Below are 15,517 nucleotides of genomic sequence, written 5' to 3' on the forward strand. Positions count from 1 at the left end.
AAGGGGGCTGCTCAGGGCTGGGGAGGTGGCTCAAGCGGTAGTGCGCTCGCCTGGCATGCGTGTGGCCCAGGTTCAATCCTCAGCACCACATACCAACAAAGATGTTGTGTCCGCCGAAAACTAAGAAATATTAAAATTCTCTCTCTCTCTCTCTCTCTCAAAGAAAAGAAACGAAAAGGGGCTTGAAGCATGGCCAAGGACACATTCAAGCTCTCGGGGACCCACAGCCCCAAAAGAGCAGGGTCGTGTGTCTTCTGTGTACCTCTCACATGTCATGGTGTGCCAAGGACGCCTCATTGTGAAGCACACATATGCTGCATCTCCCAGACACAGAAAACCAAGAAGAACACACGCAGTGGACGTTATAGCAGTTTTTGTTTGTTTTGTTTGTTTTTCCCTTGCTGGATAGACAAGGGAACAGGATAAGTATTGGCAAGGGCACACCTGGCAGGGGCACATGAGTCCCTTGAGACCTTTACCACCCACAGGTTAGTTCCTGCATGTCTTTGTGGGCTAGAGCCCACACCCTGAACGGTAGGCCTCCTCCCAGGACAAGTAGCCTTCAAGGGGCAGCTCCTCCAGGTAATGCCCAAAGGAGTCACTTGGAGCTGGTTATCGAGCACTGGGAAGGTGGCCAGACCCACGTCTGGGGGGCCTAGCCCAGCTGCAACAGCAGCAGCAGATGGGCCCAGGCAAGCGGGCTGTGGCCAGAGCCTTCTTGTGGCTGCTTCTGAGCAGTCTGGCCTCACAGGTCTCTCTCTCATCTCGTAGGTCTCGAAGCCGGGTATTCAGCTCCCTAGAGAGGGGGAAGTGGGAGAGCTGAGAACCCTAAGCAATCTAAGATCTTAAGGAGGGAGCAACCCAAGGTGGGAAGGTGGGTTCTGGCTCCCCTCAAACCAGAAGAGAGGTGCCTGGGGGACGTAGGGATGCTGGAGGGAGGGAGAGTAGACATGAGGAGGGACTCCTCCCAGTGGGATGAGGTGGAGGCCAAGAATATTTGGGAGCTTGGATACCCCTCCGAAGCTCTATTGAGCCCTTTTCCTACCACTGGCCTAGGCCCGACTGCACCTGAGCAGCTCTAGTTGCCGTAGGAGGCTGAGTTTCTCTTTCTGCATGTTCCTGGAGACTGCAACCACGTCTCTGTGGGTAGGAAATGGTGACCCATGCAGGCAGGGCCCTCCCAGAAGTCCCTCCCTCCACCCCTACTCCCCAGACCCTGGGGGCAGCACTAGATCTTGGCATGGGGATATAAGTGGCCCAACCTGAGCCTAGCAAGCCAAGGCCCCAACCAGCCAGCCCTGTACCGTTGTGTTTGCTCCTGGCGGCCCCGAGCATCACCCTCCAGTCTGTGCAACTGCTCCTGCACCCCCTCCAGCTGTGCATGCAGTGCTTCACAAGCCTGCCGCAGCTGGGTGTTCTGGGCCTGTGCCTCCAGCTGCTCTGCAGCCCGGGCCTGTAGCTGCCGTTCCAGCTGGGGAAATGGTGTGGGCTGGTGAAGGCCCCCAGATCCCTCACTTGCCCCTCACCCCCAACATCTCTAGGGTTGGCAGCACTGAGACACAAGAGCACCCTTGAGGAAACTGGGACTGCAGGGGAGACTGTGGGATGGGGCTTGATTTGGGGTCCAACTGCTTACCTCCAGCTGCCGCAAGCCAGCACTCTCCAGCTCCTGCTCGCGGCTCTGCAGCTCCAGCTCCAGATGCCCCCTTCGCTTCTCCAGGGGTAGGTTCTGGAACACACCGGGGCATCTAAGCCTTCTCTGGCCTCGAAGAAGAGGCAGCGGAGGGGTGGGATGGGGCCAGGGTGGGCCATGGAAGGGTGAAGGCTGGTGGGGCCGCTGGGAGAGGAGAAACAGGGCACCCTGCGCTGGGGCAGCCTGTACCCGCAGTTGGGGAACCCTCGAGGAGGGACCAGTTTGAGGAAGGCGGAGCCAGGGAGGCTAGCTAGGCTGAGAGGAGCCACACCTGGCTCTGCCTGCCACGCTGCCGCTGCTCCCGGAGTTGCTGCTCCAGCTCCTCATAGAGGCCACGCACTTCCCTCTCATGCTCGCTTTCCCGCCTTTGGAGCCCAGGATGAGACAGCCTTGAGAACGTGCCGGCCCTGCCTCTACCCCTGTACTGGGGCCCCAGAACCGCATCGGCCCCACTCTCACCGCCTCAGTGCCTGCTCCAGGCCCTCGCGCTCCCTGGCTGCCTCTTCTAGGCAGGCCGACGCTCGCATCAGAACTTCCTCGAAAGAACCCAGCAGCTCTGGTCTCTCGCGCTGCAGCCGGGCCCACAGTGCCCTCACAGCCGGCTGCCTGAATCAGGCAAGTGCAGACTGAGGCCCAGGCTGGTGCGCGAGGGCAGGGGTAGCTCCCCTCTGCCTACCAGGTGATCCCTGGAGACCCCCGAAACCCAGGAGTTTGACCCATGCAACGCATTCCATTCAGGTGTGAGTGCTCTCATCCTGCCCGGGTTCTGTGGCTGGGTACCATGAAGTGTCACTGTATGTGGACAGCCCAGCATGTGGGTAGCCACATGCCCAGTGCCTCCCCTCCCGGAAGCTGAGACTGCTTTGTCCTGGAATGCAAATTCTGCGGGAAATCACGCCTGGCCGGCTGACAGATGGCTGGGCCTGATCAGGCCCAGGGACTCTGCGTGGGAACAGAAAGGTGGTCACCGTGGACAGAGCATGCAGCGGGAGAGAGTAGAAGCAGGAACCCGGCAAAGCTAGCATCCACTCACTTGCCCAAGACCCGGGCCACTCCCAGCTGCTCCAGTGCAGTGCAAAATTGCTCCTGCTCCTCCTGCTCCTCCTCCTCCAGAGAACCCCTGGTGCCCTGCACATCTGACCAGCCTGATTCAAAGGTTTCCTCAGTAGTCCGGGAGGGTTGCGTGCCCTGAGCCAACTCCACCCCCACAAACTTCCCTGCAGACATGGGAGGGAGAGATTACGACTGTGGGTTACCACCCTGGCCCTCCCCTGCTCACCCCCACCCCCAGCCGTATCCTGCCCTCTCTCAGGGCCCAGTTTCCTGTTTTTCTTCCTTATTCTAGTCCTGTTGGCCTGGGAATGGGAGGTGACAGCCAGGCTCCCAGCCCCACCTGGGTTTGGCAGGAGACAGAAAGGGGTTGTGAGCAGAAAGATCAGTGTCATATACTACTATCTGGGGGGTGGAGGTCCCAGGCACTTGAGTGTAGATACAGTGAGTGCCCTGGATCTACAGGGAGTGCACTGGATCTACAGGGAGTGTAGATACAGCCCAGAGTCCCACATGAGCCAGACCAGGACCTCTGGTGCTGGGGGAGGGTAAGGCCCAGCTCACCCAAGCCTAAGCTAAACTCCCGGGCAGTGAGGAAGCCAGTGTGGGCCTGGTCCAGACTTTCAAACACAGCCTCCAGCTGCTCAGGTGTGAGGAGTAGGTCACTCTGCAGGCCCTGGCAGAGAAAGGGCAGGGTGAGTGACCAAGGTCAGGTCAGCCCTGGGCCCAGAGGCTTCTTGTGACTGGTGCTCACCTGCAAGTCCTGCCGGGTGATGAAGCCTTTGGCTTCCTTGTCACATAACAAGAAGAGCTCCTGGGCCTGCTGCAGCATGGCAGCCTGCTGTCCAGTGGAGGCCCCCTCCTCCTCCTCTTCCTCCTGGGATTCCCCAGCCCCTGGCTTGCCAGTAGCCATGAAAACAGGAACCTTGCCTCTGTTGGGTGCTGAGAAACCAAGAGAGAGAAGACATGGGGGGACATGGAGTGGGCCACATGTGCCCTGAGGGCTCTGCCAGAGAGGGAGCCTAGGGTACCAAGGGAGGACTGGTGTTTGTAAGGGATGCTGCAAGCCTGGGGTGCCCCTGGGTGGAGTGATACAGACCTGGGGACAAAGCAGGCTTCACAGAACCAGGTATTCCTTGGAACACAAGGAAAGGCTATGCCCAGAGGGAACTAGTGCGAGAGGAAAGAGGGTCAGTTCCAGGGGCTAGCTGTAGGGGACCTTATGAGGAGGCCTATGAACTCCTGACAGCCAGAGGAGAAAGAGGTCCAGTGAAGGAGGAGCCCACTTCATGCTGGAGTTGGAGGACTGGGCCAATCCTAGCTAAATCCTTGGCCCCAGACCTGGCCTGTGATGCCCTGGTCTCCTGACAGCTGGCAGGCCAGGTAACTCCTCCCTCCCTGCCCACTGGTCCCTCCCATGGATGACCAGTCCCCATGGGGCACAATGGTAAGCTCCCAGCCTTGGGCACCCGTGCCTCCACAGCCTGAGTCAGCAACACCCCTCCTACAGCACTAGTACCCTTCCCCTGCCCTCCAAGTCTGGGAACCTCTTGGGGCCTCCCTTCCACCTCCCAGAGAGCTCCACCCCTTAACCAGAGCCACCTGTCGTTTTCACAGCCTCCAACCCGGATTTCTCAAAGGAACAGTGGGGCCAGAGACACCTGCCCCGACCTGGGATTCTAGCTGGGGGTTAGTGTCTCCTCAGCCCAAGCCTGTCACCTTCGCCCCACCCCAGGCCAGTGTCCCTGAGAAGAGGGGCGATCTCCAAAGACAGCAGGTCGGAGGAAGCGCCAGGCGAGGGAGAGGGCAGGCAGGATCCGGGTCATGTCCCCCAGGCAGCGCCAACGCCTCACCCGGCTCTTGGGCTGCACCGACCCGAGGTCCATCGCAGCCGGAAGCGGCGCTGTGGCCCGGCCAGGCCGGGCCAGAGGGAGGCAGGAGGTAGGGCCAACGGGTGGGGTTGGAGAGCCGCCCGCACAGCCCGCACCCCTGGGGGCCGGTCCGGCCCCGTCCCTGCGCCGCGCGCCGGGAGGGCCACGGACGTCCCCCGACTGGGAGCGCTGGTGGGCGCCCGCCACGGCGGTGGTGAATTGAGACCCAGGACAGAGCCGCGAGGGAGCGGCGGTGGGAGCCGGGTCGCGGGACCCGGGAGCGCCTACCTGGGAGCTGCGCCGCCGCACCTGCCGCGCGGGGGCCGCTCCTCCCGGAAACTGCGCGGCGCGCCCCGCCCCTGCTGGGACCCCGACCGCGCCGGGGGCGCTGGCCTTGCAGCCTCGCACGACCGGAGACCCCAGGTGGGCCGGCCCGGGCGGAGCTGTCGCCGGCTGCTGTCGCTGTGTTCCCGCCTCTCCTGCTGCCCTGGCGGCCAGAGATCCCTGGCAGCCTGAGCGGCTGTCCAGGCAGAACCACGGGGCACAGCTGGGGACCCTTCAGGAGCAGGGTCAAGGCTGCTGGAGTGCAGACACCAACCTTTCAACCCCGAGGATCCAGACTTAAGGCGCCAAAAAGTGTAGGAAAAAGCCGGCAGGAAGTGGACCAAATTCTTTCAGAGGCTATCTCTAATGCAGTCCCAATTTAAAACAATGAACATATAATACTAGAAAATGACATTTTACGGAGCACTAAGCACCCTGTGAGGGGAGTGAATGTGGAGCAGAGAGGTCACATCAGCGGCCACCCACCCCCAGCACTCCTTTTGGGGCACAGCCCCGACCAGGGTTCCCCTGGGGAAGAGCTGAGCACAGCGCTCCTGCCTGGAAGAAATCCTGTGCACTTCCTAAGGGTCCTCCTACCCCAGCCTGGACTCTGCACCCACCTGGAGGGCTGGCCTGATTGTCACACAACGCTGGGGGCCCTGTGGCCTCTGCTTCTCAAGTGGAACAACAGGCTGGGCCTATAGGACACTACCTGGAGACCAAGAGGGGGGTGGCCCCTGGCACACAGACCAGAGACCTGCCTGGCCGGCTCACCCAGTCCTGCTGCCCCAGGTCCCACCACCGTTATTGTTGGCTGGGGGCTGCCACCACCACTGACCCACGCCTACTGGGAGGGGCAGGTAGGCACTGAGCCTGGTAGAACTAGGCTCACAGTCAGCTAAGTCAGGTCTCCACTCCAAAACCCTCTCTTCAGGGGCTTCTGTGCCCTAAACTGCTCCCTCTGGATAAGGATCACTTCAGGAACAAAGCCACCTTCAGCTAGGACCTTACCGTGCCTCAGTATTCCAGGTCCCTCCTAGATACTGGCAGGAGACAGAGGGACGGAGACAAGAGGGACTGTGCATCTGGCCAGCAAAGCTCGTGATGCCTGGGGGCCAGATGCCCAAGGTGGAACAGGGGCCAACATTCCCAGGTCCCCGGCCCTCAGCTCCAGGAGCTTTACCTCCTGCAACAGCCCTGTTGTCACTCTGGAGCTGAAGGGCAGGTGACTCCTTTTGTAAACATCCCCCGCCCCCAGTGCATGGATGGAATCCAGGCTGTGGTGCATGCCAGGCCAGAGCTCTGCTATTAAGCTGTCCAACTCTATAACATTTTAATTCAGCAAGGATCTTGGACCCAAATATGTCCCTTGGCTCTTGGAAAGCCATGCCAGGAGGTCTCAGGGCAAAGTGGGGGGCATATATATGGGTCCTCAACAAAACGTAAGAGAAGGCCCCAGGCCCAGCTGGCAGGCCCCAAATGTCAGGTCCAACAGTGTGAGCCTGGAAGGCCAGACATCCTGTATAGAGACACTGGTCAACTAGGTGGAAGCAGGCTCTGTCCACCATGGCCCCAAGCAAAAGTGGGCAAGGGAGGGGCTGGGGATGTGGCTCAAGCCGTAACGCGCTCTCCTGGCATGCGCGGGGCGCTGGGTTTGATCCTCAGCACCCTGTAAAAATAAAATAAAGATGTTGGGTCCACCGAAAACTGAAAAATAAATTAAAAAAAAAGTGGGCAAGGGAGTTACACAGAATGAAGAAAGAAGATTACACAGAAGTGAAGAAGGTAGATGCTGAGCTCTGGCATTTATTACTTCTGCTTTGGCAAAAATAAATAATTCTTCACACATATTCATGAGAAAAACAGGGGAAATGGGTGGGAGGAGCTGATGTGGGGTTCTCAGGGAAGTCCTGCACTGAGAAGGGGCAGGCAAGGGTAGGGGATTAAGGCACAGGTGGAGGGGCCTCTGCAGCCCAAGAGAAGGGGCACTCCACACCCCTCCAAACTCAGTGCAGTGAGTAGTTGATGGAGGGGGATTCACAGCAAAGCCCCCTCTTTGTGGCCGTGAGGGGTTCTGTCTCCTTGCTCCACAGTAGACAACTAAGTAAGAGGCAAGGGATGGGGTCTTAGCCAGTCCCGGAAACCTGAGCCCCATGGGCTGGGAAAGGCTGAGCACTCAGCAAGGAGGCAGGCCCGGTGGGTGCTGTGGGGGCATGGGGTCTGTGGGGGTGGGGCCGGCAGGGGTGCGCATGCGCAAGGCATCCGGCGGGAAGGCCACATTGGTGCAGAAGAGACCCAGCAGCAGCTGACGCTGGCACTCCTCCCACTTGGCCAGCGCATCCCCAAGTGAGAGGTTGTTGCGCACCCAGCTGGGCAGTGCCTCGCTGTAGGTGGCACAGGACAGTGGCACAGAGGGTAGTGACTGGGCCCGGCGCAGCTCCATCTGCTCCGAGAGCCTGTAATGAAGGCATCAAAGGTAGGCAGGGCTTAGTGGGGGTCCCTCAACCCAAAGGCTCTGGGCCTGAGGACAGGGGTGGCTCACCTGGAGGGCAGGTGGCTGCCCAGCTTCCTCTTGGCACGCATCACCAGGTATTGGCAGATGCTGCCCGTCTGCTCCTTCATCCATCGGATGTCCTCTGGAACATCAGGCAGCCACTCCAGCAAGCTGGAGGGTTGGGGAAGGCACACCTTCAGCATCTGTGTCCAGGCCCTCCCAGCTTCCCCAGCCTAAGCATCCCTCCTGGGCGACCCCAGTTCCCCTCTCCCAGGCCTGGATCCTCCCAGGCCTGGATCCCTGCCCGCACCGAATGGTGAAGGACACAGCACTCTCCAGTGGCAGCGTGTAGGGCACCATCATAGCTGTGGCCAGACGCACTGGCAGCATGTTGGACAGAGTGGTCATCAGGTCCCTGGGCTCCACGCAGGCTTCCAGTAGGGCTGTGCAGGGGATGAGGGCAGCCAGTCAGGGAAGCAGAGCAGCCCAGTGTGCTGTGCCAGGCTTCCACACTGCCGGCCCCTCCTCCTCCCTTCTCTCCCAGTGAGTACCCTCATTGAGCCGGGCAGGCAGGTGGTCTAGGATGTGATCTTCCCTGGGCGGCTGCAAGTGGTCCTCTGCTCCAGTCTTCTCTGTGACCGCAGTAGCCTCCTGGGTGTCTTCCTCCTTTGGGTCACCGGGGTGGGTGGGAGGGAGTGCCAGCAAGGGGTTGGGCCTGTTCAGGAGGCCTGGGATGGAGGTGGGGGTGCGACAGAAAAGTGATCACCACAGTCATGGTCACTGCTGGCCTGCAGTGGGCAGCAGAGCTGGCTCCACCCATCCTACAGCTACCCACGCACCGTTCCTCCGCAGGAAGCGCAGGCCATCCCTGTAGCCCTGTTTGCACATCTCTCGAAGTACCTGCAGCAGGGGTATAGGTGAACTAGAGCAGATGGAGCCAAGGGTGCCCTGTGCTGTCCTCCACAGAGTCTCTATGTCCCTACAACAGCACCTCCATTCCAACATCCCGCCTCCACCAACCATCTCAGATCCAGCCCAGGGTCCCGGCTGGAGAAAGCACAGGCCACAGCCCCACCGAGCGGCTCACCATGGGCTCTGGAGGGAAGAGGGCCTTGGAGAGGCGGTAGAGGTTGCGCAGGTTGAACTGGATGCTGGTGTTGGTGACCCGGAGCTCATGGATGTTGGTAGAGCTGTCCTGTGGGCAGATATCACTCTCTCCCGAGAAGGGGGACACCGTGATGGTGTTCTTCAGCTCATAGAGTGGCAGGTTGTCTGAAATGCCGCCATCCACATAACGCTTCACAGGGACACAGACACATGGTCACAAACCGAGGGACTTTCCAGGTGTGCTGGCTGCCCCACCCAGTGGCAATTTCTTTTGGCCTTTCACACTGGGCACTGACCATGGGCTGGCTTGGGCACTGAGTAGATGGCCAGACAGTGAGGGGGCAGCCACAGGAAGCATGTGTCCCCAGGGCTGGTCAGCTTCTTAAGTAACAAGGGAAATGAGGCAATAGGTAGAGGCAGAGAGATGATGGAGCGGATGGGGCTCTACAGTCCTCCCTCCTCCACCCCTTCGTCCCAAAGCCAGACAGCACTAGGCTCTCCTCAGTCCCAAATGGCGTCCATGACAGGGCCAGGTGGGCATACTCACCACCCCTTGGAGGGAGGGTGGAATGAGGCCACAGTACACGGGGATGAACGTGCTGCAGACATTGGCCTGCAGGGCAGAACAGGAGGGGGTGAGCAGTCGCCTTGGGCCACACTGCTCCCCACAACGTGGCCCCAGCAGGACCCACCTGGATGAGCTCCTCCTTGGAGTCGAAGTGGGTTATAATGACGTTCTCTCCATCTGAGACACGGGTCAGAGAGATGCCCAGGCGCCCACTGGCACGCTCATGGCTATCAGCGGGCAGAGTCTTCAGCAGACAGCCACGGATGGTCTTCACCAGGTTGAAGGAGGGGTGCAGGGGACCCAGGAACCTCTTCCGGGCCTCCTTGGACACCTCAATGATGTTGGCACCTGCCTCGCCTGGGGCAGCAGGGCCAAGGTCAGAGCCAGCAACACCCCTATGGCTCCAGGCTCAGGGTTCCCCAGCACACACATTCCAAACATCACCATTGACCCTAGAGGACCCCCAGTGCCCATGACATGGCCTGGCTCACAGCTGAGATTTTTTTTTTTTTTTTTGTAGCTGTAGATGGACAGCATGCCTTTATTTTATTTGCTTATTTTTTTGTATGCAATGCTAAGACTCAAACCCAGTGCTTCACATGTGCTAGGCAGGAGCTCTGCCACTGAGCCCCAGCCCCAAACACAGTTGAGACCTTTTTTAATTTTTATTTTTTATTTTTAGGTGGACACAATATCTTTTTTTTTTTAAATGTGAAAGACATTTTATTTATTTATTTATTTATTTATTTATTTTTAAAGAGAGAGTGATAGAGGGAGAGAGAGAATTTTTAATATTTATTTTTTAGTTCTCGGTGGACACAACATCGTTGTTTGTATGTGGTACTGAGGATCGAACCCGGGCCGCACGCATGCCAGACGAGCGTGCTACCACTTGAGCCACATCCCCAGCCCAAGGACACAATATCTTAATTTTTTATTTTTTTATTTTTATGTGGTGCTGAGGATCAAACCCAGTGCCCCATGCATGCTAGGCACACCCTCCACCACTGAGCCACAGCCCCGGCCCCACAGTTAAGACTTTTAAAAGTATATATTTATTTATTTTTCCCAATACTGGGAATTAGACAAGCTGTGCTCTACCACTGAGCTACATCCCTAGCCCTTTTAGCTTTTTATTCTGGTAGAGGGTCTCACTGAATTGTCAAGGTTGGCCTTGAACTTGCAATCCTCTTGCCTCAGCTTCCCACATTCCCAGACACTGTATTTGGCCACAGTTGAGACTTTTGCTATCTCTCTCTGGGTAGAGGCAGGCAGGCCAACACCTCAGAGATAGTGGACAGCAAGAGGTGGCCAGTTGGGGCTGGGACCTGCCCTCTGCCCAGCATTTCCCAACTGCCTGTCCCCATGAGTCATTGGACTGGCGTGGTGTGGCATGGCAGGCAACCAGGAGAGGGCAGAAGGCAGAGGTAACTCTGACTGGCCTTAGCCTTCACCTACTTGGCCAGATTGAAAAGGGAACCAGACCCACAGCTCAGCCCAGCCAGGGTCACAGGCCTCAGGGCACAGGGCTGAAGGCAGTGGGCTTATCTGGGAGGACAAGATGTGTTCCACTGCAGCCACAAGCAAGCATGCCAACACTTCCCTTGAGAGCTGACCCAAGAAAATGCCAAAGAAGCCAGGGGAAAAGCCAAGGACTAGGCTCTCCTCCAGGACGTCTTTCTGGGCAGGAGTGGGACTTGTGTGCCAGGTGCTCTCAACAGGTACCTGCCAAACTGGGAGGGGGGGGGAGGCTCTAGTGCCCAACACCATTTGTGAGGCTTGTGGGCAGAAGAGGCTCTGCTGCAAGGGTGTCAAGTAGGGTACAGGCCTGAGACCAGCAAGCAGTCTGTTCCAAGGCAGAGCACAATTCCAAGGACATGAATCCCAGGTCTTTCTTCTACCTTCCTTCTCAGGGCAAAGGTCACAGGCAGGGGACAGCGGAGACCCTAGATCAGCTCCTCTGGGGCATGGCGTCCTTGTCACCTTGGCTGCCCTAGCGGTTTGGGGGCTGGGCAGCAGTTCCCAGGATTGCTGGGAACGCTGTGTGCTGTAAACACCACTCTCACGTGGCAGCCCGGAAGTGAGAGAGGCCCAGCCCAGCTCACACAGACCCCTGCGCTTCTGACCAAGGGCTCCTGAGTCAGGAAGCACACCCACCTGTGAGATGGGCAAAACGACTGGCCACAGCTGAGAAGCCGGGCTGGCAGGGCTCTGCGGACCAGGAGAGGGCAGAGTCGCTGACCAGGTCCAGCCCTGATCAGGACTGGCCTCTTTCTCCAGGGGCTCTCAGAAAAGACCAGGTCACAGTGCCTAGAAGCCCCTCGGAAGCCACCTTCATACTAGGCACTCCCTTGTCCAAGGCAGCCTGAAACTGCGAAGACCCAGGACGCGGTGACCGCTGGCACCAAGTAACCAGGGAGATTCAGACCCTCCTCCGACTCTCACGTCCCGCCCACGACTTTTCTTTCCAATAGACAGCAGTGCTGCACCTGCCCGCCCACAACTTTTACTCCCAGGAGGCGGGCCCGAGGCGCACAGCAGCCAAGCCCTGATGCAGGCCAGGCCCCACCCCAGTCCCTGGGCACCCTCTGAGCAAAACAAACCAGGTTCTGCCCCCAGACCAGCTCCCCGCACCGGACCCTTTGCCGTGGTCCCCGGCCCAGGCAGAAACCCCGCTCCACCGCACGCACTGCACTCGCCGCCTGGCCAGCTTCCCTCTGCGGGAGGGGGTGGGCGCAGTGCGCGCACGAAGGGCATCCCGCCCGGCCCCTCCTCCTTCCCGCCGGACCCCGCGCGTTCCCCACCAGCTCCCTACCCTGGCCCCGCGCGGCCCCGCTCACCCAGGCAGGCCCCGGTGACCAGCGCCGTGGCCGTGAGCGCCCCGGCTGAGGCGCCGTAGATGTGCGTGGCGTTGGCCACCAGGAAGGGCGCGTGCTCACGGAGGCAGGAGGCCACGCCGATGTGGTAGACGCCGAGGAAGCCGCAGCCCGCGAACGAGATGTTCCACTTGGCCTCCCTGGGGAACATCGCGGCTCCGGGATCCGCGGGCGGCCGCCGCGCTGTCGCTCGAGCTCCGGGTCTCCGCCGGCGAAGGCGGAGACGCTGCGCAGAGCCGCGGCGGAGGCGGCGTTTTAATACGGCCGGGGGCGGGGCCGGAGCTCACGGCCCAACCCGAGCGCGCGGGGAACGGCCGTGCCCCGAGGCTCCGCCCACCCGCCCCCGCCCGGCTGCTGGGCTCCCCCGGCCCGGCCGCGACACCTGCGCCGCGAAGCCATCTGCGGGGCCCCCAGGAGCTACCGCGGCCCCACCGGCCTCCCGCCCGCTGCCCCGCACCTCGGGCGGCGGCCGGGCACACGGCAGCCTAGTCGCGTGGGGCGGTCCAGCCCAGGCCCAGCGCAGGGCTCGCGAGCCTCGTACGGATCTGGATACCCGCGAGAGGAGCTCCGGTTTCTGCCGCCCCCTCCTCTGGGGTCCACCACCCTCCCGGACACAGAGGAGCTAGGCAGGGACGCACGACAGCAGCCACCGGGACCGAAAAACCTCGGCCTCGCAGGCCGCCGGCCCCAGGACCCGCCGACCCACCCACAGGCTGACCCATAAACATCCGATGCCGGACGCGAGCCCACAGACACAGCCGCATTCCACGCACCTCAGCCTCGTCCCCTTCCCGCCGCCCCTCTACCCTGGCCACTCACCTGGCTCGGTACCTGGGTCTGAGCCTGAGTCCTCTGGCGGCTGGGTCCCCACGGGTCTAACTAGAGGCAGCCCCGCCCTCGCTAATTACCCTAGGGGGCGGAGCACCCGGGTGACGTCACCCACCGCCCCCGCTCCCATTTCTTCCTCGGACAGTGGGGCCCGCCAGGCTGGCTTCCTTCCAGCATCAGCCTTCACCTCGCCTCACCCCAAGACTAGGGGCTGGTCTGGGTTGGGGTGGCGGCAGTGTGCGGGTCTTCCGGGGAACACTCACTCCCCAGGGGAGCTCGGCTCTGGACACAGCTGGAGCCAGAGCTGCGGAGGGTTGGGGCTTGGGGCCCTCTGGGGTCGTGCTCTCCCGTCCTCAGCCCCTGTGCTTGCTGCCGTCCCGTACTCAGGAGCTAGCGCAGGAACCGGTAGAGCGGTGGGGTCAAACCAGCTCGGCCTCACTGCGCGGCTTAAAATGAGACAATTGAGGCCATGCTCGGGCCTTCCCTACGAAGGGGCTGCTGATCTCTGTAAACAAGCAGTTAACCAAGTCCTAGCACTGGGAGGTCATGGCAAACAGCACATGAAAAGGCCCAAGGTGGGGATTGAGGGGAACAGGGGCTCTTTGACCAGTGACTGTATTTGACTTAAAAACGTCGCCCAAATGCTTTGAATATTTGAATATCTGTACAGAGCAGCAAACCCACTGACCAGGGAAAGGGAGCTGGGTGGGGGTGGTGAGGAGGTATGGCCTGATGGTCATGACCTGGCAGGAGACACCCTCACCCAGTGCCTGGACTCCCTTGGATGATCCTGCTAGGGGCAGCAGGACTCCAAGGATGTGATATGAAGAGCTTCCCAGGTTCTTCAGGGTGGCAACTGAAGGAGAAGCAGTACCAAAGCCCTTTCCCACCGCCTGATCCAAGGCCTGTCCTTAGGGTTGGTGCTGCCCAGTTCAGGAAGACCTCTAGCCCTATTTCTACAGAGGATCAGGCTGTTTTGGGTACATTTCTCTGCAGGCCTCTGGGAGGCTATAAGCCAGGAACAGGCAGGCCCTTCCTGGAATTCTGGCAAGGGTTGTGGCCCACCCCCTCAGCATGAACTCCCAGGGCCCGCCTGATGACAGCCCCCAGGGGCATTGTCTGCTGGCTCCCAGGGTGCCCTCTGGGCACAGAGCCCTTCCCTTTAAGGTTCAGGCAGGAACTGAACTGCACCCTGAACCATGGGCCTTCAAGACAGGGTTTAAGTTGCCCAGGCTGGCCTGGAACTTGCAAGCCTCCTGCGAATCACTGCTGCCATAGTGCCAAGCAAAAAGTAAATATAGGAACAGGGTTTGTGGCTCAGTGGTAGAGCACTTGCCTAGCATGTGTGAGACATTGGGTTGGAGTCTCAGCACTGCATATAAATAAAGGTCCACTGGCAACTAAAAAATCTTTAAAAAAATACATATATATATTTGTACTGTGAATTTAACTCAGGGGTCCTTTACAAACACTGAACCACATCCCCATCCCTTTTTACCATGACAGGGTCTTGCTAAGTTGCTTAGGTCCTCCCTAAATTGCTATGGTTGGCCTCAAACTTGAAATTCTTCTGCCTCAGCCTCCAGAGGCCTTGGGATTACAGGGATGCACCACACCCAGCAAGAGATGTTTTAAAAAAACAATTTAGAACTGGAGGTACAGTTCAGTGGTGGAGTGGTTACCTAACATGCACGAAGAGCTGAGTTTGATCCCTAGCAAATTGAGGCTGGGTGCAGTAGAGTTTGATCCCTAGCAAATTGAGGCTGGGTGCAGTACTATTACCTGTGATACCAGCAACTCAGTAGGCTGAAGTTACATAGCAGTTTGTCATCAGCTTGAACAAATTGTAGGTTCTGGGTTCAATCCGTAACACCACACACAAAAAGCTCTCCCCATCCCAGGAACTCCTGTGGGCCTTGCCCCCCCCCCCCACGTACCGGGGTTTTCCCTCCAGGACAGGATTTCCAGCTCTTCTCATCTCACATTTTTTCTTCTCAAAACGGGTGCCAAGGCGCATGCCTATAATCCCAGCAGCTGGGAAGGCTGAGGCAGGAGGATCGCAAGTTTAAAGCCAGCCTCAGAAACTGGCAAGATGCTAAGCAACTGAGACTCTGTCTCTAAATAGACAAAATTGGGCTGGGAATGTGGCTCTGTGCTTGAGTGCCACCCTCACCTCACCCCAATTCAATCCCTGATTAAAATGTACTTTCACACTGCAGTATCCCCAGTTCCAAGTCTAAGATGTATCGGTGCATGATGCACTACTGTGCCTGGAGAGGGAGGGCAACATATCTCCTGAGGCCTGTCACCGGTGGGCAAAAGCTCAAGGCCCAGGGGCTGGAAGTGTAGGTACTAATGAGGCAGGGTTCCTACCACATAGCAGAGAAAACAGACCCCAGGAATTTCAGCAGCTGCCCAAGTTGTACAGGAGAGCAGTGGCCTGTGAAACCCAGGGGCCATTTGACCTGTCACCCAGCACCTTACAGCAGAGCACCAGGCACCACCGACACTGTATTTCAATTTGCTTCTCTAGTATTCACATTTCTGAAGAAAATTTCCTGGGTGTTACCTGAAAGTAGCAAGACTGTCCCTCACTGGGCCTGACAGTCCTCTGACCCAAGGTGGATTGACTCCTTCAGCCCTCACTCCCTAGACACTGCCAAGCCCCACCTGCCCCATGCTCTTGACACTGTGCTCACAGGCCAC

At 59.1% G+C, this 15,517-nt stretch overlaps 2 protein-coding genes across 12 annotated transcripts; both read right to left on the minus strand.

The window, feature by feature from the left end:
* Positions 1-362: 362 nt before the first annotated feature.
* Positions 363-6,579, minus strand: CRACR2B (calcium release activated channel regulator 2B). 11 transcript variants are annotated; one of them, XM_081282399.1, is made up of 11 exons: positions 5,950-6,579; positions 3,498-3,685; positions 3,308-3,419; positions 2,727-2,910; positions 2,474-2,635; positions 2,153-2,299; positions 1,965-2,058; positions 1,637-1,729; positions 1,305-1,471; positions 1,069-1,140; positions 363-796 (listed from the first exon to the last, which is right to left on the minus strand). In XM_081282399.1, exons 2-11 carry the CDS (start codon positions 3,654-3,656, stop codon positions 613-615), a joined length of 1,374 nt encoding a protein of 457 aa, XP_081138525.1. In that variant the 5' UTR covers positions 3,657-3,685; positions 5,950-6,579; the 3' UTR covers positions 363-612. The 11 variants fall into 11 exon arrangements, with proteins under 11 accessions (XP_081138525.1, XP_081138526.1, XP_081138522.1 ...); XM_081282400.1 differs by lacking the exon at positions 5,950-6,579 and adding an exon at positions 4,903-5,943; XM_081282396.1 differs by lacking the exon at positions 5,950-6,579 and adding an exon at positions 4,415-5,943.
* A 136-nt stretch (positions 6,580-6,715) lies between these two features.
* Positions 6,716-12,695, minus strand: PNPLA2 (patatin like domain 2, triacylglycerol lipase). Its single transcript, XM_081282390.1, has 10 exons — positions 12,441-12,695; positions 11,948-12,209; positions 9,232-9,464; positions 9,087-9,152; positions 8,520-8,729; positions 8,272-8,332; positions 7,984-8,160; positions 7,743-7,875; positions 7,481-7,603; positions 6,716-7,394 (listed from the first exon to the last, which is right to left on the minus strand). The coding sequence occupies exons 2-10, from the start codon at positions 12,132-12,134 to the stop codon at positions 7,115-7,117; spliced, it is 1,470 nt and encodes a 489-aa protein (XP_081138516.1). The 5' UTR covers positions 12,135-12,209; positions 12,441-12,695; the 3' UTR covers positions 6,716-7,114.
* Positions 12,696-15,517: the final 2,822 nt, after the last annotated feature.

Source organism: Spermophilus citellus, assembly GCF_964194105.1.
Source record: "Spermophilus citellus genome assembly, chromosome: 2".
NCBI classification, from domain to species: domain Eukaryota; kingdom Metazoa; phylum Chordata; class Mammalia; order Rodentia; family Sciuridae; genus Spermophilus; species Spermophilus citellus.